At 38.1% G+C, this 22,319-nt stretch overlaps 3 protein-coding genes across 8 annotated transcripts; 2 read left to right on the plus strand and 1 right to left on the minus strand.

The window, feature by feature from the left end:
* LOC109707553 (DNA mismatch repair protein MSH4) lies at positions 1,132–14,741 on the plus strand. 6 transcript variants are annotated; one of them, XM_020228899.1, is made up of 24 exons: positions 1,132–1,238; positions 1,912–3,488; positions 3,569–3,604; positions 3,688–3,867; positions 4,477–4,522; positions 4,766–4,812; positions 5,061–5,168; positions 6,650–6,725; positions 7,849–7,921; positions 8,020–8,165; positions 8,369–8,454; positions 8,618–8,757; positions 8,824–8,963; positions 9,041–9,091; positions 10,218–10,305; positions 11,088–11,231; positions 11,296–11,363; positions 11,452–11,510; positions 11,640–11,796; positions 13,292–13,344; positions 13,437–13,535; positions 13,919–14,033; positions 14,132–14,254; positions 14,539–14,741. In XM_020228899.1, the coding sequence occupies exons 4-24, from the start codon at positions 3,842–3,844 to the stop codon at positions 14,707–14,709; spliced, it is 2,016 nt and encodes a 671-aa protein (XP_020084488.1). In that variant the 5' UTR covers positions 1,132–1,238; positions 1,912–3,488; positions 3,569–3,604; positions 3,688–3,841; the 3' UTR covers positions 14,710–14,741. The 6 variants fall into 6 exon arrangements, with proteins under 6 accessions (XP_020084488.1, XP_020084486.1, XP_020084487.1 ...); XM_020228897.1 differs by having other exon boundaries at positions 3,688–3,800; XM_020228898.1 differs by lacking the exon at positions 5,061–5,168 and having other exon boundaries at positions 3,688–3,800.
* Positions 15,940–18,065, plus strand: LOC109707555 (60S ribosomal protein L15-1). The gene is made up of 4 exons (XM_020228902.1): positions 15,940–16,067; positions 16,171–16,337; positions 17,048–17,245; positions 17,575–18,065. The coding sequence occupies exons 1-4, from the start codon at positions 16,064–16,066 to the stop codon at positions 17,818–17,820; spliced, it is 615 nt and encodes a 204-aa protein (XP_020084491.1). The 5' UTR covers positions 15,940–16,063; the 3' UTR covers positions 17,821–18,065.
* Positions 18,357–21,730, minus strand: LOC109707556 (carotenoid cleavage dioxygenase 7, chloroplastic). The gene is made up of 8 exons (XM_020228904.1): positions 20,951–21,730; positions 20,871–20,916; positions 20,566–20,694; positions 20,252–20,383; positions 19,658–19,936; positions 19,498–19,583; positions 19,019–19,336; positions 18,357–18,656 (listed from the first exon to the last, which is right to left on the minus strand). The coding sequence occupies exons 1-8, from the start codon at positions 21,656–21,658 to the stop codon at positions 18,513–18,515; spliced, it is 1,842 nt and encodes a 613-aa protein (XP_020084493.1). The 5' UTR covers positions 21,659–21,730; the 3' UTR covers positions 18,357–18,512.

The following is a 22,319-nucleotide window of genomic DNA, read 5'->3' on the forward strand; positions in this document are numbered from 1 at the left end:
AAGATTGGCCTGAAGGAGGTAAAAGTTTATGAAGGTTGTTCCAATAGAGGCAGGAGGTGGCAGAAAATACTGGGAGGACTTGAAATGTCAAGGTTGGAACATAATTCACGTATACAAGAATTCAATGACTTACTTGTTGACTTTAGTGCCGAGAATAGATCTGACGAATCAGACCATATGTTTCCGATTAAATCTACTTACATAGTACTAATCGCCAGAAGAATGAGAGACAATTTGTCTAGGAGGATCTGGTGCTTAAGTGGTGAAAGTGAAAAATCTTCATCTGGCTGATACTCCAGAAAGTTGTCCCCACAACAAATAACCTACTAAAAAGAGTCTGTCCTTCACTTGTCGATACGAAATGAGACCTGCAATAAGGGCAGGACATATCTTTGTGGCCATAATAAATCGAAACGAATGTCACCGCACAAGCTATAAACGGGTTCCTGTAGTCATAATTTAGTCGGTTAGCATCTTTCCTATCGCCGCAGACATGCAACACCTGCTTAGCCTTCTTTGCTTGGGCTTCATTGAGACTGTTCTTTAAAAGCATCCTCATGAAATTAGTTGCTGTCGCGTAGTTTCCTCCCTTAAAGTAGATAGTCACAGCACTTGTGAGAAGATGTCTCGCATGAATCTTCTAGAGCTTATAGTTTTTGAAATAGGGTGCTGGGATTGGATCGTCGTTGATTTTGTTTTTTTAACTATTATGCAGATTGTATTTTAGTATTCAAATTCAATATTATTTTATCGTAATCTTTCAAAGTCTTAGGCAAATTCAAATTAAGTCTCATTGTTACATTTCCACTTCTCGGATGTGAAGGATGCTTGGGTTCAGATCGGATGATTGGGTTCAGGTCTAGCCAAACTCAGGTCGGGCCGAGCAGAGAAAAATTGGACCGTTGGATTATTGCAATCCGTTAAGCCATACCTAGCCCATTAAATAAAGCCCAACGAAATATTGCCACGTGTCAAGAATTGTTATAAAAAGAGAAATATATGTCCGTTAGTAGCACGTACCGTGGGATCGTTGGAGCCCTCCACACGCACGTGGGACAAAATGTTGCCATCGGAATCTCCCTCTATAAATACCCCAACCCCTCTACGCGTACAGGTGTTCTCGATCATTTCGCGATCGGAGAGAGAGCTTTGCTACGAGTGGAGTAATGGAGGACGAAGGCGGAGGCGGTGACCGTTCGAGCTTCGTCGTCGGATTGATCGAGAACAGGGCGAAAGAAGTGAGATCTCTCCTCTCTCCCCCTTCGTCCTCTTTTCTTCTCTCTCACCTTTATCGTTCTCTTCTATACACGTTCTTGCATTTGAACGCTAGATTTCGTCGAGATCGTTTCCGTTTGATCTAGGGTTTCTTTGATCCATAGTTCATCTCTGGACCTTATCCATGAGATCAATATACTGGAGATACGACTACGATCGTCGATCCCGTGACGCCTTGTTCTGGATGGTGAAATTGGTTTTGATCCATCGAAAGAAACCCTACGACCGCTGATCTTTCGACGTCTTGTTCGTGACATCGGTTTTAATCCAACCTAGAGTATTAATGATGTGTAATTTCTCTCTAGATCTTTAATGTCGTTTCAATTCAGCATGGAACGACTGCAATGATCGCTGAGCTCTCGATGTGTCGTTTTGGAATATGATGAAATCTTGTTTGCTCCTTGTTGATGTTTCAATTATTTTACACCGACATAGGGAATTAAGATTTTTCTTTCCTATCTACACCGAAAATTGAGATGTCTCTTTCTGTTCAGTCTAGGGTTTCCCTTGGGTAATCTAGGGTACACGATCTCTTTATAGATCTCGTTGCCATTCTTTATATTATCCATTTCCATTAAGATCTGTTAATTCTTGTGTGTATATATATATATATCTTGTGTTTATTTGATCAACCAGGTGTTGCTCCTGCCTGGGGTTTCTTAGTGGTCAGTATAGTGGAATGACTTACGTGACCATTGATCTATCAATGTCTCATTGCGGAAAGCCAAATCTTGCTTGCTTCCTTGGTAGGCAGACATATTGTATTGACTGCGAGAACTTCCAGTAGCCCTGGTCTAGGGTTTCCCTGAATAATCCAAGTAATGGAATCTCTTTATAGTTCTTGCATTTATTCTTGTCTTTCTTTTCTCATTACTATCCCAATTATCGGTCACTTTCTATTAGGCTATCTAGCTGACAGAAGCAAATGATTTAAATTGTCTTTTCTATTGGCTGTGATGAGTCCATTGAACCCTCCTTCAAATGCAACCTTTCACCTGCTTTGTACTATATAATTCAGGTTTTTGAAGATAGAACTCAGAATATGTAAGTTCCTGATCTCTCGATGATGATTTATATTTTCCTCTTTTCCTTTGTGTTTCGATTGAATTCTTAAGCAAAGAGTGTAAAGTTTACCTTCATAGTTTGAACATACTAGGTTATGGTTTTTTCTTAAAATGTGTACAGTTCTTGGATGGTTTCACTGAAATTTAAAATTAACTCCACTAGTTATTGACCAATGGCCCGTTTCTTGAGGCTTTAGGATTGCCAGTGGCCGAACAGAGGAAATAAGATTCCTCTTAGTTTATGTATGTTCTGATCTCTCCATCTCACCAGATTTTCTGTAATTATTTACATTCAAATAGTGTTAATTTAGGAGTTTTGAATTAGTTTATATGCTTAAAACTTAGCCCCTTTTTTCCCCTCATGGAAGCAACAGGATTAAAATTTTCCATCACAAATAAGCTATTTCTAACTCATGAAAGCTCCTCACAACCTTGATTTGTTGTCCCTCTATGCAAGATACTTTAACTAAACTAGAGTACTAAAGTCTGAATTACTCTTGTAACTTCAGCAAAACTAAGAAATAAGCGTGAGATTATTTGGCTTTCAATTAATTACAACATGTGCTAAAAGCGTTGTAGAAACATAGTATAAACATTACACATTCATAATAAAGCCTACGCCAATTTTGAATGATAATTTCCAGTAAGTTTATTCAATCTATGCTAATCTATTTCCATTTGAATGCTCAAGAGTAACTCTGTTTGAGGGGAACTTTAGAACACATTGGAATTATTAAGAGAACATGCACTTATATATATCTTTCACTCTGCTTGATAGCTGTTATGAACTTGATAACCTTTCATGCGATAACTTCTAATTTGATTATAAGCCTAAACACTGATTGATTATTTACGTATGCTAAAGAACGACATTATCTTCTAAAGTACAGATGCCTATGGTATTTTTAATTGCTAAAGGCTTGTTCACTTAATTATTTTATGCAGGTTTGTGTTGCTACCTTTGACTTGAGATCGGCTTAATTGCATCTTTCTCAGTACATTGAGACAAGTTGTTCATACCAAAATACAAAAACTCTGCTACATTTTTATGATCCTATGGTAACAATTATTTCCCCAATCAAATTGGCACCGGATGGCATGATGGGAGTGTCTGAGCTGGTTGATAAGCATTATTCATTGAACAAAAAGGTGCTTATTTCCTAATTATTAGCAGCTTTTGTCATTCTAGAAAATCTTTTGTATGCTGACCATGATCCGCCATCTTGCAGATCATAATGTCTCGCGGCTGCTTTGATGATACAAAGGTTGTATAGAATTGATGATTTCTTTGTGATTTCTTTTCTTGTTCTACATGGTTTGTGAAGTTGACCAGTTCCTTTCCCTACAGGGTGGTCTCTTGGTCAAAAATTTGTCAGCGAAGGAGCCATCTACTCTTGGTTTAGATACTTATTGCAAGCAATATTATCTCTGCCTCGCTGCTGCTGCTGCTACCATCAAATGGTACAGAAGTTCTAACTAACCTCAGGAACTGAAATTTTTGCATGGCTCAAGTAATTGATACTGGAAGGTAGGAGCTAGTTTATCCTTGCAGAGTTGAAAAATGAAAGCTGAATGTTCTTTTCTGTAAAATGATTTCAAGGTATCTTATGGTTATCCTTTTATAGGCTTTGTTTACAGGTTGGTTAACTTACTAAACATAAAAACTACCTAGTAAATACATTATGGAATTTAGTACATCTTAAACTACTAATACTGTTGCACCATGTTTGTAGATCAACAACTTCTTTCATTTATTTAATCCTGGCAAAGAGAAAACGTATGTTTGAACAATTCTAATTTGAGAAGGTAGTTTTTCTGGAAAACCGCAATTTCATACATTGATTAGGTTGATTAGGTTAGATGCTTCATGTTTCCGTTGATTTCTGGAGTTGTTGCAATAAAACTTTCTCTGATTATTTGTGTACTTGTGTCACTTAAAAGTCCATAGGCAAAATCTACGTTGTTAGGGTCTTTAGATTTTAGAATTTATTGCATAAAAAAATACATATATAGCCTGTCTAAATATTTAGTAATAGCTTAAACAACTTTATGGAGATCTAAATTTAACATCATTTTTTTAAAAAATTTCTCCTTATGGCAGCTGCTTTTCCACAAATAACTTTCTTCATGGTTTCAGGACTGAAGCAGAGAAAGGCATAATAGTAACAAATCACTCACTGTCGGTATGTATTTATTCGAGTTGCCTACACGGTTTTAAAAGTGTATTATCTCATGCCTATGAAGAACACAACAACTGTGAGATTTTGTTATATAGTGTGAATGCTCATTAATTGATAGACACTTTACTCATGGATGAACTACCTTTGTTTAGCTTTCTGTAATTTAGGAATTGCATGTAACTTCTACCTGATATGGTTCTTATGGTACAGTTACGTGATTTTGTAGTGAATTTTTAACTTTCTCAGGTTACGTTCAATGGTTCATTTGATCACATGAATATTGATGCTACTAGGTATATCTTTTTTTCTTTTTTTTCCCCCTGAAAATAGATTATATATTGCAATGGTATGTTGTAATTTAATGACCTTCTTGCTTCATATTGATGACAGACTATTGCAATTAATTGTTTTATGAGAAGAGATTCATGACTTGCTTGCTTCATATTGATGACATGCTCTCTCAATTAGCTGTCTTATGAGAAGAGATTCAATTTTTTTTTTTAATATCACGGATTTCTTATTCTTCAATGCTGCTTAGCAGTGTTCAAAATTTAGAAATTATTGACCCTCTACATACCGAACTGTGGGGTTCTAGCAACAAGAAGAGAAGCCTATTCCGGATGTTGAAGACGACGAAGACTATAGGAGGGTATGCTTCTTCATAGCAGTAGTTTTTCAGTTTATAAAAGAAAGGGAAATGATTAAAATCTGAATACTTTGGCATTTTGAACATTATGTACAAATTATATTCCTATTTAATCTTCTATATTAGCTTCATATCCCTTCCATATGTTACTTGTGGTTTAGGTCTGCCTTATATGTTTGCTTACTAAATGCTTCTTGTTTCATCTCCTGGTTTCAACTTTTAAATCAATTTTCATGTGGAATCCCTCAGTCCTTTCTAATAAATTCTAATTGTAAACCAAAAGTTCACTCCCTATCTAATGGTAATTTTTTGCGGTTCTACTATTATTATTACTTTCTTGTCAGAAATTTGGGATCTCTTGTAAATGACTAGCAGCGGGCATTTATCTATTTATTCATTTATCTGTAACACATATCATTGGTTTATTCCTTATACTTGTTTAAAGCTTACAGAAGATTTAGTGTGGATCATGTTCCTTTTTGTTACATCAAGGTTTCTAAATACCTCCATTTTTGGCAATTCGAGAACTTTGTCTTCTGTGATCTTTTACTGTTGCTTTTTGTTACAGGTGGATTACTATTCATTGAACATCTAATTTTCCGCATTTTAAAGTGTTCCCATTCATCTCTCTGGAATACAAGTATTCTGTTGTTTCTGATTTCGCGTTCATAGGCATCATTGGTGACTTGTTTCAAAAACCTGTTAGGATTATCATCATGAAACTAAACACTCTAATCAATCTTCTTGTTTTGAATTGTCTTGGGCTATATGTACTTTTTAGGTGCTCCAGCTGTTCATACTATTGCTGCTGTAAATCTAGTTACTGTTGTCTGTTATTTTTGTCTGCCTTCAACCACTGTCAATGCATCTACTTCTTTTGGCAGTATCACTGATATGACATTGCACTGCTTGTTATAACCTATAAATATTCTCATGTTACACTTCAGAATTCTTATTCATTTTAGATAACATCAATTTACTTTCACATCTTTATACATCAGAATGATTCACTGCTGGGAATATGGGTATAGGTGGTTAACTGGCATAACTCTGTTGCATACTGTCTTTGACAGTTTGACTCTTCTGAAAGCTGTGGCTATATTCTGCATTAGTCATTTGTCCAACTTACATGTGGTTGTGTATTTCATGTTGTTAGGCTTAGTAATCTCATCTTTCTTCTCTATCACGATTTGCAATTTTCAAGATTATATGTACTTTCTTTTATTTATTATTGGCCAAGTTAGAGGTTTAAAATATAATATTCATTACTTGATAATGTGCAATGTGTAGTTTTGTAATTACATCATTGCAAACTAGATTTTCGTGAATATGCTAGGTCAATATATTTTATATGAAAACGCCACTTGTTAAATTGGGTTTCCTTCTCCTATGAATGATGCTTTTTAAAGTTTCTTTAGATTTCATAGTATCCTAATGACTAAATCTATCTGTTAATTACCTATAAATGGACATGCACATTTCAGGGCTAGACTACTTCGAGCCAACTTACTACAACCATTAAAGGATATGGAAACTATCAATGCCCGTCTTGATTGCTTAGTGAGTAGTTCCTGATTCTTGTTAGATTATGGTTGTTGAGAGGCCAAAGGAAAAATAAGTGTGAGAATAACAGTTCCATGATGTCAGTTTGATTTTCTCAAGTTGTTTGAATTGTTAAAAATGTATAAGATTACTGCTATGATTTTTTTATTTTCTCTTTTCTGTTGCATTGAGCAGCAGAGTAGGTATATTTTGATACAAGAAAATATTAGCAAAAGGTTGGTTAGATATGGTAGTACACAAAATACACAAAATATAAGGACAAAATAAATTGTCTGCCTCTGACAAACTATAACTTTGTTCTTTCGCAAGTTTCAACAATTGTACGATATAATAGATGGTGATTGTAATGATACTTTGCTTATTTATGCATTACTATCTGAAGAAACATCGTAACTTCTAGAGTTTCCAATTACTGTTATATTACAGGAAAATAATAAGTTTGTAAAATCTAGTTTTTTTTTAGAGAGAGAAAAGTAACATACTACTGCTTCATTCATTTAGGATATGAACTAAGCTACAAATTGAGGCAATCCGGCCTCCAAGAAAAAACAGAAAAAACTTGCTATGTGCCACAGTGGAGATTACACTGGACTCTGAAATTGTGTGGCCTCACCATCAATTGCCCCGTGGTGTGTTTCTTTTTCTCGAAGATTCTTTTGTTACGCTCCAGCCAGATAACCCACCATGTTGATGCAATGATCGTTAACTCCCTCCCTCCCCCCCAAAGTTCCTCCTTTGAGTCTACTCAACTCCCAAAGCCTACCCGTAGAGGAACAATTAAAAGGAGATATTTTATCGGACAGTTGACCTGCCAACAAAATTCTTGTAACTGCACAGTCCACAAAGAGGTGGTCGAAAAATCTAGTAATTGCTTATTGCACATGTACGCTGAGTTATGCATGATTACTTTATTTTTGTTGTTCCAAACATAACATTATAGTAGCTTAATCTTCAGTATCTTTGTCGGTTTTGTGGAATATCAATAGCAATTCCTTTTCATAAATAAAATTTTATAAACTGGTCTCAAATTTGTCACTTTTGTCTGATTTAATAGGTCCATCTAGGTTAAGATAAGATTATTTCTGCTAGTCATTCTTGAAATATATACTTCTATTTTCAGGATGAACTAATGAGCAATGAAGAGTTGTTCTTTGGACTGACGCAGGGTCTTCGAAAATTTCCAAAAGAGACAGGTTGGATGACTATCTCCTAATTCTTTGCTTATTATTGTGGTGTATATATGTGATAGCTTCTAAAAGCATGCTAACCTCATTTTATGACTTTTGCCAAGACAAGGTTCTTTGTCACTTTTGTTTCAAACCCAGAAAGGTCACAGAGGAAGTTTTGAAGTCTGTAAATGGTAGAAAGAGTCAAATGCTGATTTCAGACATTATTGTTCTTAAAACAGCTCTGGATGCCATACCCTTTCTTTCCAAGGTAAATAAAAGTGCTCATTTCAAGACTTGGTGATAATCTGGAGACTATCAAATGTTGTTATGTTTTCTAAATTAGTTGATGCAACCATCTCACAACTGTTTCAATACACAGTACTAGCACTGTAGAAACACATCAACCATATCCTTTTCGTCCATGGGAAGTGTGTTTTGTTTTTTTTTTGGACTAAATATCTCAAATTCTAGGTTCTCAAGGATGCAAAATGTTCCCTTCTTTGCAACATTTACCGCACTGTTTGTGAAAATCAGAAATATTCAAACATGAGAAACAGGTTTGATACTGTAGTCCTTGTACTTACCTTTTTTATATTTTTTTGAAACTTGTTTATATTGAAGAAATTTCAGTGTGGATGCATTAATAGAACTATGGGCAACTGCAGTCAGCATGTCCTGTGCATTTTCAAGTGTTTACTTCTATTTTTTTGCCTTTCCCAGAATTAGGGATGTAATTGATGAAGATGTGATACATGCAAGGGCTCCTTTTGTTGCTTGCACACAGCAGTGTTTTGCTATCAAAGCTGGAATAGATGGACTTCTTGATGTTGCACGCCGTTCCTTCTGTGACACAAGTGAAGGTGCATAAAAATTTTAAGTTGATACCAGCATGTATTCTGCATTTCTTATCACCTTGTTGTTAACAGCTATACATAATCTTGCAAACAAATACCGGGAGGAATTTAATCTGCCAAATTTGAAGATCCCATACAACAATAGGCAGGGATTTTACTTCAGTATTCCACAGAAGGACACATCTGGAAAGCTTCCTAATACATTTATTCAGGTTTGTCATTTACACTAATTTATTTTTTCATTATTTGTGCTAGACATTTGAAGAATACTGAACTATTTTGGTTTTAGGTCATGAAACATGGGAAAAACATACACTGCTCAAGTTTTGAACTTGCCTCTGTAAGTTACTTATGCCACTTGTCCTTCTATTTTAGTGATTAAAAATGTTGTTCTTGGTCATTCTATATTGGAATTGCTGGTCAAGATGAAATTCATGATTTTTAATGCACATTTCATATTCATTAATGAGGAATAGAGTTGGCTGATAACTGTTAGTTGCTTATCTTCACTTCACTCCAGACTTCACACTGTGGTTTCTTGTGCTGTTATTGTATTTATATTTTTGAAATGTTTATTTGATATTTATTTCTTTTTGATAGCTCAAATTGCTGTAAGTTGATGCGAATCTCTGATATTTTATCCTTATATCTTGTGTTCTATACATGATAGATAAGCTTTCTGAAGTGGACCGAAAATCTGCTGACATGGGCCTGTCTAGCTTTCACAAGTTTGTAAGACCTATATTTGAAAGAACGAGAAGCCAGAAAGACCGATGATGTACATCTAAGAGAGAACACTCTGGCTACTCTTTATTCTGATGTTATGTCTAAAGTTGAATTTCCAAACAATAGCAGTATAGCACATCAACTTTACTCTTTAGTGAATAATCCATCATCGAAAGAGGAGAAAACAACAAAAAACTATTGGCAGAAGAAGAGGCTGCTTGACTGAAGCAGCCTTTTCCTTTATCCTTATGCAGTAAGCTATCCGCTTCAGGCTAAAATGATTATAAAACTCCCGGAAATATGGCTGGATTTTTCAGTAGATATTAAATCAAGTCGCACTTTACAGACAACTCTAATGATGTTACATGTCCAATATGTAATGTGGGGTAAGACTAATTTATCCTGCTATGTTCCGTAGTAAGGTCAGACTATAACCATACTTCGCACCACTATGCTACAATTATGTAACTATGACTAATGATTTTCAGCATGAATTCTATAGCAGCGTCGCTTCTTGATAACATATTATGCTTGAAGCTTCATTCAGTGTAAAATAATACATTCAAACTTCTATGGCTTTCAGCTGCACTAGATATTCTTCCACAACTCTTCAGATATTTTGTTGTCCTACTTTGTCCCATATGCAAATGTGTGCTATCTAACTGTTGGAAACTTTGACAGTTCATGCTGTCATCTGCCAAAAGTTCTTACACGAATCTGTTATGCTGATGTCTTTGCAGCTGAATGTTAGGAATAAATCAGCTTCTGCCGAATGCTTTTTGCGCACAGAACATTGTTTGGAAGGTTGCAATGACTTTGTCAAAATAAGTTAGTTGTGCCTTGTTCTAATTTCTCTTTTTTTCATTTTATGCTGGATAGCGCAATCACTTGTTAATTCTGCTTAATTGATGGAAAATGTCAAATGGTTTTGAAAGGTATACCAGCTTACTTTAGTGACTTTTTGTGAACTTGATACTTTGTAGAATTACATTCTGAAAATCTTCATATATATGAATATCATATCAATAGATTTATTTCGTCTTCGGATCTGTTTCGGTCATCTTTTCAACCACATTATACTCTCTGCAATACATTGGTAACATCATGGCCACTGTTTCTGACCAATTTATAATTGTTTCAACAAGTTATATGTGACTTCCTTGTTGAAGCATTTGACCTTAATATAAGAGGATAATGTAAATATTCGCATATACAAGTATATAACAAACAACTGTAATATGCAAATTTTCATCCTAATAAGCATAAAAGGTATTTGAACGCTGCTGCATGTTAATCTTTTTAACTCCAGAAGATAGCCAGTGATAATTGTAGCATGCTTTGCATTCCAGGCCATTATCTTGTTACTCTTTGTTCCACCCTTCATCGAGCCAAATTTATGAATTTATGAAATTATTTATTTTAAATTTTGGCATACAACACAATATTCCTTGGATGTGCACCAAAAGCTGAAATGGGTGGCCTCTGTGTAGTAAATTGTATATTGAACATTCCTCGCCTCTCTATGTCAATTACTCATTTTTCATTAGCGATGTTTAAAATTCTCTTCTTTTAGACTGAACGATGTCAATTCTTTGTCCTCTACTCTGCAGGGCTGATTGATGCAATAAGGCAGGATATCTCCATACTAACATTGCTTGCAGAAGTCTTATGCCTTCTAGACATGATTGTGAATTCATTTGCGCACAGTATTTCAACTAAGCCTGTTGACCGCTACACAAGACCAGAGTTTACAGGTAGCAAATGTTTCTTTCACAATTTTAATGTAAGCAGGTGACTAACTGAGATTCTTTTGAACAGATAATGGACCAATGGCAATTGATGCTGGCAGACACCCTATACTGGAAAGCCTACACACTGATTTTGTTGTATGTAGTATGTACAGTATATCAATTTTATCTTCCTTTGATGTTGTTATAGTGTATCACAGAATAACTAGATCAGTTTTGTGTGCAGCCTAATAATCTTTTTCTCTCTGAAGCATCTAATATGGTGATTGTCATGGGCCCCAACATGTGAGAGTGCCCTATCTATTAGCAATTTTTGGAGTAAACTCATTTATGAACTACTTAAACATGCACTACTTCCAAGCTATTCATATGAGCATTTTGGCAATTAATGCCTAAAGGCCTTATTTTGGTCAGGAGCGGAAAAAGCACTTATCTTCAACAGATTTGTCTAATAGTCATCCTTGCACAAATCGGATGTTATGTCCCTGCTCGTTTTGCATCTCTAAGAGTGGTTGATCGCATATTCACACGGATTGGGACTGGAGATAATGTTGAATACAATTCTAGCACTGTATGCAACCTTAAACTTAATCTTCTCCTTATTGTCTATTTAATTGCTTGGTTGCGCATCTATTTTGATAGAAAGTACTACTCCGATGAAATATGTTTATCTGATAGATCTATCTTATCTTTGAATATGGATCATATTGCTAATTTCCTATATTGGGCAAAGATTCATGTCTTTCTTTAATATCAATCAAATGCAAATCTCTTCCTTATACATGATGCAGAATAAATGATACGCATATGAATCTCTGCCCTGTATTTCACTTTTTCCTCAAGCTTATTGTCTTATTGTCTTTGTCATATACTTATAATGTATCGTGACTGGTAGCACATTTTATGTTTTCTATAGTAACATTTAGTTGATTCAAATTTATCTTACACATGTAAATTCCTGAAGCTACTTGAAGCATTGATTCATGCAATCTTGGAGAAGAGATAGATATTAGTAATAGCACATCCAAGATAAGAGATGATTACATAAGCACTATCTTTCTCCTATTCAATGTTATGTTTTATTCAACTTATTGTTCATTAAATCATGAGAAATTTAATAAACAAACTCTTAACCTAGCTTCACACCCTTTCATGATTTTCTATAAAATTTTCAATCAAAATATACTATTATGGAATTAACTATTTATAGTTACTAGTAGGAGCTGTTGCTACTTGCTAGGTAGAGAAGCCTGTCTAGATTATATGCATCTACATAGCAGTATTTTGACATCCTTTTCTATGAAGGATATTGCTTGGTAGGTAACTTGTGAGTTGTGATTTAATATCAGGAGTGTTTTCTATTGTCAAAAGGCACATCAATGGTGGTGACCAGTAGGACTATAGGAGTGCGTTCAGCTGACTGAACATAAAGAATCGAATAGCTATGTTATCAGACCGAACACAACCGAACCTGAATTGCTACAAGACAGAATTTGATCTGAACAAAAGATTCTGGTTCAGTTCAGTTCAGTTCAATTTTAACTGGTTTGGACCTGTTCTTGCTCGTAGTGTTTGTCTCCCATAGTCCCATGTCTAAAAGTTTGGTTTTCTTCTCATGGTCACTTCTTACTCACCATAATTATGAACACTGCAAGTTAATTTGCTCTGCCTTTGCATTGCGTTTTATGTCAGGATTATTTATTTGCGGCTTCCATTACTTTCTTATGCAGTTTTAGCACGGCAAATGCAAAATATCACAGCTAATTTGCAACCATTGAGTCATCTGAACAGTGTGATTTTAGTCACACAGCGACCTTCTGATACTATTTTCTAGCCAATAGGCACATTTAACTTCTTTGCATCTGTTATTCTTTCTTCTCTTTTACACCATTTGTTAACAGATGCTTTATATTTTATACTCTGCATGGGTGCACCTTGTGAGGGAAAACTGCAAAAGGCTAGCAGAGTTTTTTAATTAGTAATTATCCAGCTTGAGGATTATTCAGGATATTTATGGATCATTTTGATATAGAAAACTTCCTGATCGCTGAAATGGTCCTTTGTAGTTTATGACGGAAATGAAAGAGACAGCTTTCCTCATGCAAAATGTGTCCCCAAAGTATCGCCTCTATATTGTTTTAACTTCCATTATTATGTCACATTTACTGATAATATTTTGATATTATCATATGATGGTCTTTCTGATTTTAGGAGCCTGGTTGTTATGGATGAGCTGGGAAGGGCAACTTCTTCCTCTGATGGGTTTGCAATTGCTTGGAGCTGTTGCGAGCATCTGCTAACTCTCAAAGCGTAGATATTACACCTCCTTACAATAAATATGTCAAAGCTACTGGTATAAATAGGTTTTGTTGAAAATTTTAGTTCAAAGGACATGAGTTTTCGAACGACCTCCATAAAACTCTAGGGCAACTCCATCTCTCCTAATCTGTTCTTATTCCATTTTTGTTTATAAATAATACACATGCATCAGTATTACTAGAAATAATTAATCCTGATTTTGTTGTCATTCCATTTGCAGTACATTCATATTGTTACTCTGCAAATTTTCAGATTGCTAGCATTTATGAGTAGCATTATGTTGTTTTGGAGTAATTGCTTTTCTCTTGTGCATGCAAAATGCATTTATAGTTTGCTTAAATTGAGAAAAGCTCTTTAAATGTTTTCTTCGTTAGGTACACTATATTTGCTACGCATATGGAGGGTCTATCTGAACTTGCAACCATCTATCCTAATGTGAAGATTCTTCATTTTGAGGTCGACCTACGCAACAATCGCTTAGATTTCAAGGTTGTTTTTTGTACAAGTAACTTGTTTCAGGGAATCGTTTCCATGGACAACCCTAGAGTTCTTTTATTTGTCATTTTTTTTCTTTGGCTCTTTTTCAGTTTCGTCTCAAAGATGGTCCAAGGAGGGTGCCACACTACGGTCTTCTATTGGCTGGTGTTGCAGGTCTACCAAGCTCCGTGGTGGAGACAGCAAGGAACATTACTTCAAGAATCACAGAAGAGGTATTATGCTACTCTTTCTGTAGTCACATCACCACAATCGTCGGCACGTACAATGGTATGAGTTTTTCAGAATGCTCTAACATCCAATGTCCCTTCTGGTGGGAAGTTGTGAGCAACTTGGCCGGGACGCTAACAAAAATGATATAGAAGAGCATCAGAAGCTATTCTTGCATTGAAAAAAATGTTTTGAAAGAGACTAAGAGACATGGGATCCTCGTTCTTTTCATTTCCTAGTGCTCAGAAGTTTTTTCAAAACACTGTTCAGTAACACCTGTTTTTGATAGGAAATGAGGAGAATGAATATCAACTTTGAGCAGTATCACTCAATTCAGATGGCGTACCGGGTTGCACAAAGGCTGATCTGCTTGAAATATTCCAACCAAGGCGAGGATTACATCCGCCAAGCGCTGCAGAATCTGAAGGAGAGCTACAATGAGGGTCGGTTTACATGCTGATCAATTATTATGACATCACTCTGTGATACGCAAAAGAGGTGAGTTTTCTTATATGATAGTCAAGGAGAATTCACTGGTTTTTGATTCGCAAGCATATTTTGACAAGATGAAACAAAATCACAAGAAACTATGAATTTATTTACCTATATTTTGGTCAAACTATTTTAAGAAATTTGCAATTATTCGTTTCAAAGAAACTTAGATATCCTTTTAACTTCTTTTTCTCAAAATGGAAGGAGAATCTTTTGCTCCCTTGCGTGGCTGGCCTTGCACGGAAATTCTTACATTTTTATTGCCTTGACTGGTTACGTCCGATGGCCTCGCGAGTCACGAGTCACGAGTCACGAGTCACACTCGCTTAAAGAATGAGATCTGTGGGCCTGTGGCCAGTCTCCACTTTTAGAGACATATTTTCGTGCACCAAGTTTACCACGTCACCCGTGGACCGCGCAAACATCAATCCTTCGCTTTTATTTTATTTTATTTATTGTTAGCTGGAATTATAAGGACACGGCAGTACAGGACCTGGACACGGCAGGAAGTAGATGGCTACGAATGACGGCAGGTCCACAGCTGACGTGGTGGACCCGGTCCAGAACAGTCTAGGTAAATGCCTAGCCGCACTTCGTCTCCCTGCCACACGAAGAGAAAGTATTGCACGCACATGGAGGTCTCTCAAATGCCACATTTAATTTATTTGATATTTATTTTAATATTATAAAGACCAACAAGTTCGAGATATAAATTTGGATCTGAAAATGAGCTCTAAATTTTCGTAGATAAGATATATCAAATTATATTTGGATTTTACTATATTAATTATTAAATATTAAGTATAGTACTTAAAATGGTTGTTAAACTGACATGTGGGGCCCACGGATGTAGTACTCATACGTCAGCGTAATTTCTAATCTCTCACGATGTGGGAGGACGTCAAAAATATACTGGATTACCCCGATCAAAATCGTAAATTTTCCTTGTTATAAAAACTAATAGGATCCAGAAATAGACCTATCAATAAGTACTTGGGGGTCGAATCTAGCGTGGCCCAATGAAACGTTGTCCTTTGCCTATCGTCACAGGCCATATATCTGGGCTAATACGATCCGGCCATGAGCAATGAACCCGCGGCCCGCAGCCCGCGGGCCACCGCCCACGTAACCCAAATTCGTTGTCATCCTACTACGAAAATCCTTCACCGGAAGCCAAATGCACCAACTCAACGGTCGAGATCAGGACCTACAAATCCAACGGTAGCAATTTATTAAATATTAAATAAATCCAATATTCTCACACTTCCCATGGCCCCGAGAAAACCCTAATCCTAGCACCTGCGGTGAGCTTCTTCGGAGCAATGGGTGAGAGCTTCTCTTCTCCTCTGCAGCTTCTCCTATTTCGATCTTTTCCCATTTCTCCCTCGATGCATTTGCCCATCGTTTTTTCTTTGTCATTTTCTTTTAGGGGCGTACAAGTACGTGTCGGAGCTATGGAGGAGGAAGCAGTCGGATGTGATGCGGTTTTTGCAGCGGGTGAGGTGTTGGGAGTATCGCCAACACCCGTCCATCGTCCGCGTCACGAGGCCCACTCACCCCGACAAGGCTCGGCGCCTCGGCTATAAGGCCAAGCAGGTATCAATTTTTAAGTTAAGGCACAATATAACCCACTGTTGCCCGGAGCCTTTTTTTTTTTCAGCTTTTGTTTTCTATTTTGTTGGATTTATCAATGGATGCTGGTTCTGTTACTCACGAGCTTTAACAATTTTATCATCTGGTATCTCTGGGAATATATCGAGGGTGCAAAATTAGGTGTGATACATTTGAAAGATTCGACATTGTTGTTGTTGTATGATGATTCTACTGATTACTGAACAACATGTTTACTTTGATCACTATTATCCCATTTGATATCCTGTTTCACGTTACATTTTGCTGTCGTGGACTCTTTGCTTGGAGCCTTTAGTTGATGGCATAAACTGCTGAGTGGTAGGGACAATTTATGAGCGCATGCATTCAGAAAATATCTGTTGGATTTGGCATTTGATATAATGGTTACTATCTAGGTTGCATCGACGAATCTTGAATACTGGAATTTAAACATGAAAAGCTTCTGAAACCTTCTCTAAATGCTTGCGTGTAGCACTTCTTCCGCAGACTTGTCCAAACCTTATCTTGCCATTTATGTCCTATGAAACTAGTCTTTTCGTGAATTTCCTGTACAGCACGTTGTTCTTTTGTTCCTCAACTGCGCGTTAAGCATGAAGTGAATGTGTTTTCACAAATTCAACATGCTCCGTGGTTGGACATCGGATGTGAATGATACGCCCTGTGGTGTGGTACAGGGTTATGTGATTTACCGTGTCCGAGTTAGGCGTGGAGGCAGGAAGAGGCCGGTCCCCAAGGGTATTGTCTATGGCAAGCCCAAGAACCAGGGTATCACTCAACTGAAGTTCCAAAGGAACAAGAGGTCTGTTGCTGAGGAGAGAGCTGGTCGGAAGTTGGGTGGTCTCAAGGTGCTCAACTCCTATTGGATCAATGAGGTCTGCACAGATTCCTTTGATATATTTCTTATATGCCCGTGTAAATATCTATGTACATCATATCATGAAAAATCAGAATTTCCATAATAGCTGTGCTTTTAAGAGGCATGAAAATTCAGTATTTAAAGGGACATATATGTAAATCAGTAAATATAGAGATTTTGGTAGCAGATGTTGTACGTAAAATGACCAATTTTTATGCTAACACTAAATAAAGTTTTAAAACTATTTTTGTTAGATTTTGATCATTTTATTTTATATTTTATATTTGTTACATTTTGTCTGTCTCATCTTTTCATCGGTTTATTGTTTACCCCTTTTTATGGCAGGACTCGACTTACAAATACTATGAGGTTATCCTTGTTGATGCTGCCCATAATGCAATTCGTAATGATCCAAGAATCAACTGGATCTGCAAGGGTGTTCACAAGCACCGCGAGCTTCGTGGACTCACGTCAGCGGGTAAGAAGTACCGTGGCCTGCGAGGCAAGGGCCACCTGCATCACAAGGCAAGGCCATCTCGCAGAGCAACTTGGAAGAGGAACCAGACTTTGTCCCTTCGCCGATACCGTTGAGCTTGTGTGCTTGGAGAGGTGTATCACTGGATTTTCTCTTATTTGGACTTCATATTTTGCACTGGCATCGAATGTTGTTATCTTTGTTTGGAGGATTTGTTTGAACACGAAAAAAATTTCTTTGCTCTTGTAGTTCTACAAACTATGTAGATTTTTGCTAGTTAGGCATTTGTTAATTATAAGTCTATTACTGTTAAGGGTACATTTTGAGTGATTCTCTACTTACGCCTTCTTCTTGGTTGTTATTTTCCATTTTGGCAATCCTAGTGCCTATAAAAGAATCTGATTTGCTTCTTAAGATGTAGTCTATGTTGTTTTGTGGCGGCGCGTGCGCTTTTGTTGATTTGCCTGGATGAGTTGGGGGTTTATATGATTTGACTTTAGTCCATCCTATTTGGGTTTGTTTGAACAATTCCAATTTGGTTTGGGTACATGGTAGAATCGATATTTACCTTATAAGAGTAATGGATTCTTCGTAGGAATTTGATCCGCTTGATGTTCATTGGGATTTAATCACATTCGAGTCATAAGAGATGGGAATGGACTCTGGTGTATCTTTTTCTTTTTGTTTGTAGTTGTCTTTTTCTATTTATGCATTACATGGCTTTTCATATTGAGTGCATATACTTACGGTTGCTGTACAAGAGCAAGAAGGGAGCAGAAGAGGATGAAGCTGTGTGTTATACGGCTCGCTATCTGCTAGCCCAGAATCCATGGAACCCAAGAGGGAAGGTCAAGTTCTTTGGAACTTCAAGCTTCGCGACGACTGCATTTGCTCTTCCTATTCTCTTCGCATCTAGCACCACAAGGTAGCATATCCGCTCCGACACTGCATACTGCACCAGATAATACAACTCGGCTGTTAGAAAGTTGTAACACCGAAAGGATGTTGCTTAAGAATCTTTACAGTTCATGGTTTCCCAACAGCTTTATCTTCAGCCGTGTACTCTAAAAGCTTAAAAGCTTTGTAGAGTCCGTGTGTGTGTTTGTGTGGGCATTAAGTGCATGTTCTGCTAAACCAACTTGGTTTAGCAGCAAAGCTAGATGCAGCATTAGTAAAACAACTATAGTGCTTGTGTTGAGTTTTCCAAACTCAACTTTGCGTCCCGCACCAAAGTCATGAGGCCAAGCTAGGCCACTATGACTTCATGAAACCCGCCCTTAAGCTTCGACATGCGCAGAAATTTGTTCATCTTACCTCAACAACTAGAACATAACCGTCGTCCTCCTTGACGCCTCTCTGAATAAATATGGGCTCTCCGATGAACGACCGGCTCGTGGTGGACCATGTAGATACAGATCCATCTGATGTATTAAGCTTTACCACGCTGTCGAACGGAAAATGCGGCAGGAATCTTCGGCTGCCTGATGTTGCCGCCGCATAAACAAAGGTATTCTTTCTGTTGGAGAAGTCCGGATTGATCGCCGGGAAGTCTGCCGGCCTATTCCATTGCTCTGAAAGATCGGTAATCGAACAGCACCGAATATTTCCGCTTGAATCGATATCAATTTTCATCTGCAAGTGCACGCACAATTTCGACAGAATTGAGATGACAACTAAGGCTAATGGTCTTGTAGCGCATATCTAGGAATATAACACAGTTGAGAGACTCTGTAATATATTTACTTTATTTTTCAGATCCTGGTATGATTTCTTATGCAGGTTTTCATGAATACCTTGATCAGGTGGGGTAGCAATTTCTCCTTTCCTTCTGCAACATTCATGAAAGAGGGATCCAGCTTTCCACTTCTCCAGTTGTACCCTACAAATTGATTAAAGTCCCAAAACATTAGATGTAAACAATGGAATAATGTACAAACTTAAATGTATACATACCAAACATTCTCTGGAAATTGAACCATTGGTAGGAGCAAACTGAGACCTGCAGTTGCACTTCCAGGTTGCCGTCACCGTCTCTCTCCTCGAAGGCGTTGCCGATGTGCATGCCCCATAGCTGTGACGGAGCTTCGACAGGAACTCTCCAGTCGCGCTTTGTGATATTCGTCTCGCCCGCAGAGAAGCGAGGTAGCACGTAAATTGGCGTCGATGGTTGGCTCGGGTTCACGGAGAGCGCTGATATCATGGGATGGAGCCCTGATACTGCAAGAAGCGATCCTGTAATTCGTGTGTAGAGTTCTATTAGAATAAATGAGTTTGAGATTTCAGAGAGTCCAAACTCCAAAACCAGTGATCAAGGCTAGGATGAATTGTTTCGAGCCTAAGAATGAAATTGTTAAAGTGCCTCGTGATTACTTGAACAACTTTTCCATTTTGAAAGCTAGTAATATTTAAGCGTTTCACAAATCCTACGATCATATATTAATAAAATTGTGTGTTAGTACTTTTTGGGATATTTCTATTCAGTTTTATGCATATGCTTCATACAAAATTGAATGGGACCACGAGATCATTTGTATAATGGGAACTTACCGGGGACGTCAACTTTGATGCGATTGCCAATTAATATATAGTGGCTATCGGTGAAGGCCCAGTCGTGAATCATCAACTGATCCGGGATGACGAACTCTTTCTTTTGCTTCAGCTCAAAATTACAATCAAATTCTACATCCAAAAAAAAAAAAGGAAAAAACATAATATACTCAGCTTATAAGGAAGGAGTAGTTAATTGCTCGAGCTCTTGAATATGAATGACCATGTGGCCAATTATAGAGAAAAAACAATAACAATATCCATTATAAATTAATGAATGAGAATCTAGTTGATTTGTAGAGCAATTAAATTACCGTAGAAAGTGAAGTGGGAGCGAGGGAGGAGCATGTCCTCAGCATTGCAGGAAAGCAGCAAGAGCCTGTTCCTTTTGGGGTCGATCTTGTAGTGCGCTAGCAACCTCTTTTGTGGCATGTTGAACACCCCTGCGCGCCCCACACACCATATATCTTGCACGTCAATTACACACTGGTTTGTACTTTAAAACAACAGCAACATAGTTCGCAATAGAATATTGACAAATAAATATGCAGTTTAAACTTCTAAAAAATAAATGATAAATATTAATTGTAACTGCATGATGATCGATCTTCTTACTCACCGCCGAGGATAGGCTTCAGCAAATGAGCCGCCACGTCCAACCCCACCTCCGACAATCCGCCACCCCGCCTTTTCCACCACCCCCGGCCACCAGCATCGTCCTCGACCGTCCGAATCGACAGCTCCCACCGTCTCCAGCGTCCGCGGATCGACCTCGTACGGGTCCCCTCCCTCCCACAGACACAGCACGCGCCCCGACCACCGCAGCACGCTCGTGTTCGCCACGTTCTTCATCACCTTCACGTTTCCCACGCGCTTCCCTCCCCTCAGCACCGAGAAGGGCCCTCGGTGCGTGAACCGCCACGCGCTCCCCGCCCCGCGGCGCTCCTCCCGCTGCGCCATGGTCGCCACGTACCTGGCGGAGTAGTAGACCCCGCCGCCTACGCGGAAATCGAATGCGCGGAGGTATCCGTGGCCGTCGAGGGGGTGGACGGTGGAGCCGTGATCATCAGAGAAGAGACCGGGTCCGGCGAGGTAGTAGGTGCCGGCGGGGAAATCAGCGGGGAGCGAGCCCTCGGCGAGGCGGAGGGGGATCGGGTCGGGGGATTCGCACCGCTGGGAGGCGAAAAGGAGGTTGTAGTCCCAAAAGGCGGTGGCCGGGGAATCGGTGATCGTCGTCGTCGTCGGGACCGTCGGGGAGATCGTGGTAGAGGCGGCGGAAGTGACGCGGAGGGACGAGGGTGAGGCCACGGCCGAGGCCGAGGAGGATGGGAGGTGTTTGGGGTACGTTTTCGGTGGACGAGGAGGAGGAGGAAGAGGGAGGAGATGGTGGTGAGGAAGAGAATCCATTCCTTTTCCTTCGTTTTTATTATTTTTTTTCTTTTTGTATTTTTGGGTAGAGTCGTGGAGAGGGGGGTTTTATGAACGGTTGTGGGGGGTTTTTGGAGGGTTTTGGCGGGGAATCGTTGTAGAAGGGAGTGGAATCCAAAAGGTTAGGCGGTTCTTTGTTCGCTTATATAGGAGAAAGTTAGGGGCTTTGACGCAAATGTTGTGGAGAATTACTAAAATGCCATTAGATTCATTGGTGCCGTTTCGGAATCTTGGAGCTTGATGTACGATCGGTTGTTGGTTTCGCAGGTTGGTTCTCAAATTCTAGAACTGTTTTTAGGAATGTTCATCTTAATGGTTTTTTCTTTTTTTTGATGATTTCCAAGAAGAAGTTCATTTTCATCCAAAAATTTATCTTTTTCACATCAACCTTGTTGCACTTTTACTCTTTTTTTTTAATATAAAAATGATATCCCCAATGCTTTTAGACACTAAACTTGGTGAATATTATTGACAAAACAAAAGTTACAGTGCAATTTTTCTCTTATGGAAAGTTTATCTATTCTTTTGGGTAACATCTTTCTATCGTCTCTTCTTGGCAAAATTACTTGCTTACACACTCTGCGTTAAATAATTTTCTCGTTCTTAAATGATGTATTTGTAGCTCTGTACTTGATTTATT

Source organism: Ananas comosus, linkage group 3 (genome assembly GCF_001540865.1).
Source record: "Ananas comosus cultivar F153 linkage group 3, ASM154086v1, whole genome shotgun sequence".
Lineage (NCBI taxonomy): Eukaryota > Viridiplantae > Streptophyta > Magnoliopsida > Poales > Bromeliaceae > Ananas > Ananas comosus.

Excerpts from the sequence above, each read along its gene's own strand:
- LOC109707556 (XM_020228904.1), bottom strand. The coding sequence starts at position 21,658 with ATGGATTCTCTTCCTCACCACCATCTCCTCCCTCTTCCTCCTCCTCCT. Across the intron at positions 19,584-19,657 it reads CAATTTCCAGAGAATGTTTG|GGTACAACTGGAGAAGTGGA; the intron begins GTATGTATACAT and ends ATCAATTTGTAG. Across the intron at positions 19,337-19,497 it reads TGCTACCCCACCTGATCAAG|ATGAAAATTGATATCGATTC; the intron begins GTATTCATGAAA and ends GTGCACTTGCAG.
- LOC109707553 (XM_020228897.1), top strand. The coding sequence starts at position 3,396 with ATGGTAACAATTATTTCCCCAATCAAATTGGCACCGGATGGCATGATG. Across the intron at positions 4,523-4,765 it reads TAACAAATCACTCACTGTCG|GTTACGTTCAATGGTTCATT; the intron begins GTATGTATTTAT and ends TAACTTTCTCAG. Across the intron at positions 4,813-5,060 it reads ATGAATATTGATGCTACTAG|TGTTCAAAATTTAGAAATTA; the intron begins GTATATCTTTTT and ends GCTGCTTAGCAG.
- LOC109707555 (XM_020228902.1), top strand. Across the intron at positions 16,338-17,047 it reads TCGGCTATAAGGCCAAGCAG|GGTTATGTGATTTACCGTGT; the intron begins GTATCAATTTTT and ends GGTGTGGTACAG. Across the intron at positions 17,246-17,574 it reads ACTCCTATTGGATCAATGAG|GACTCGACTTACAAATACTA; the intron begins GTCTGCACAGAT and ends TTTTTATGGCAG.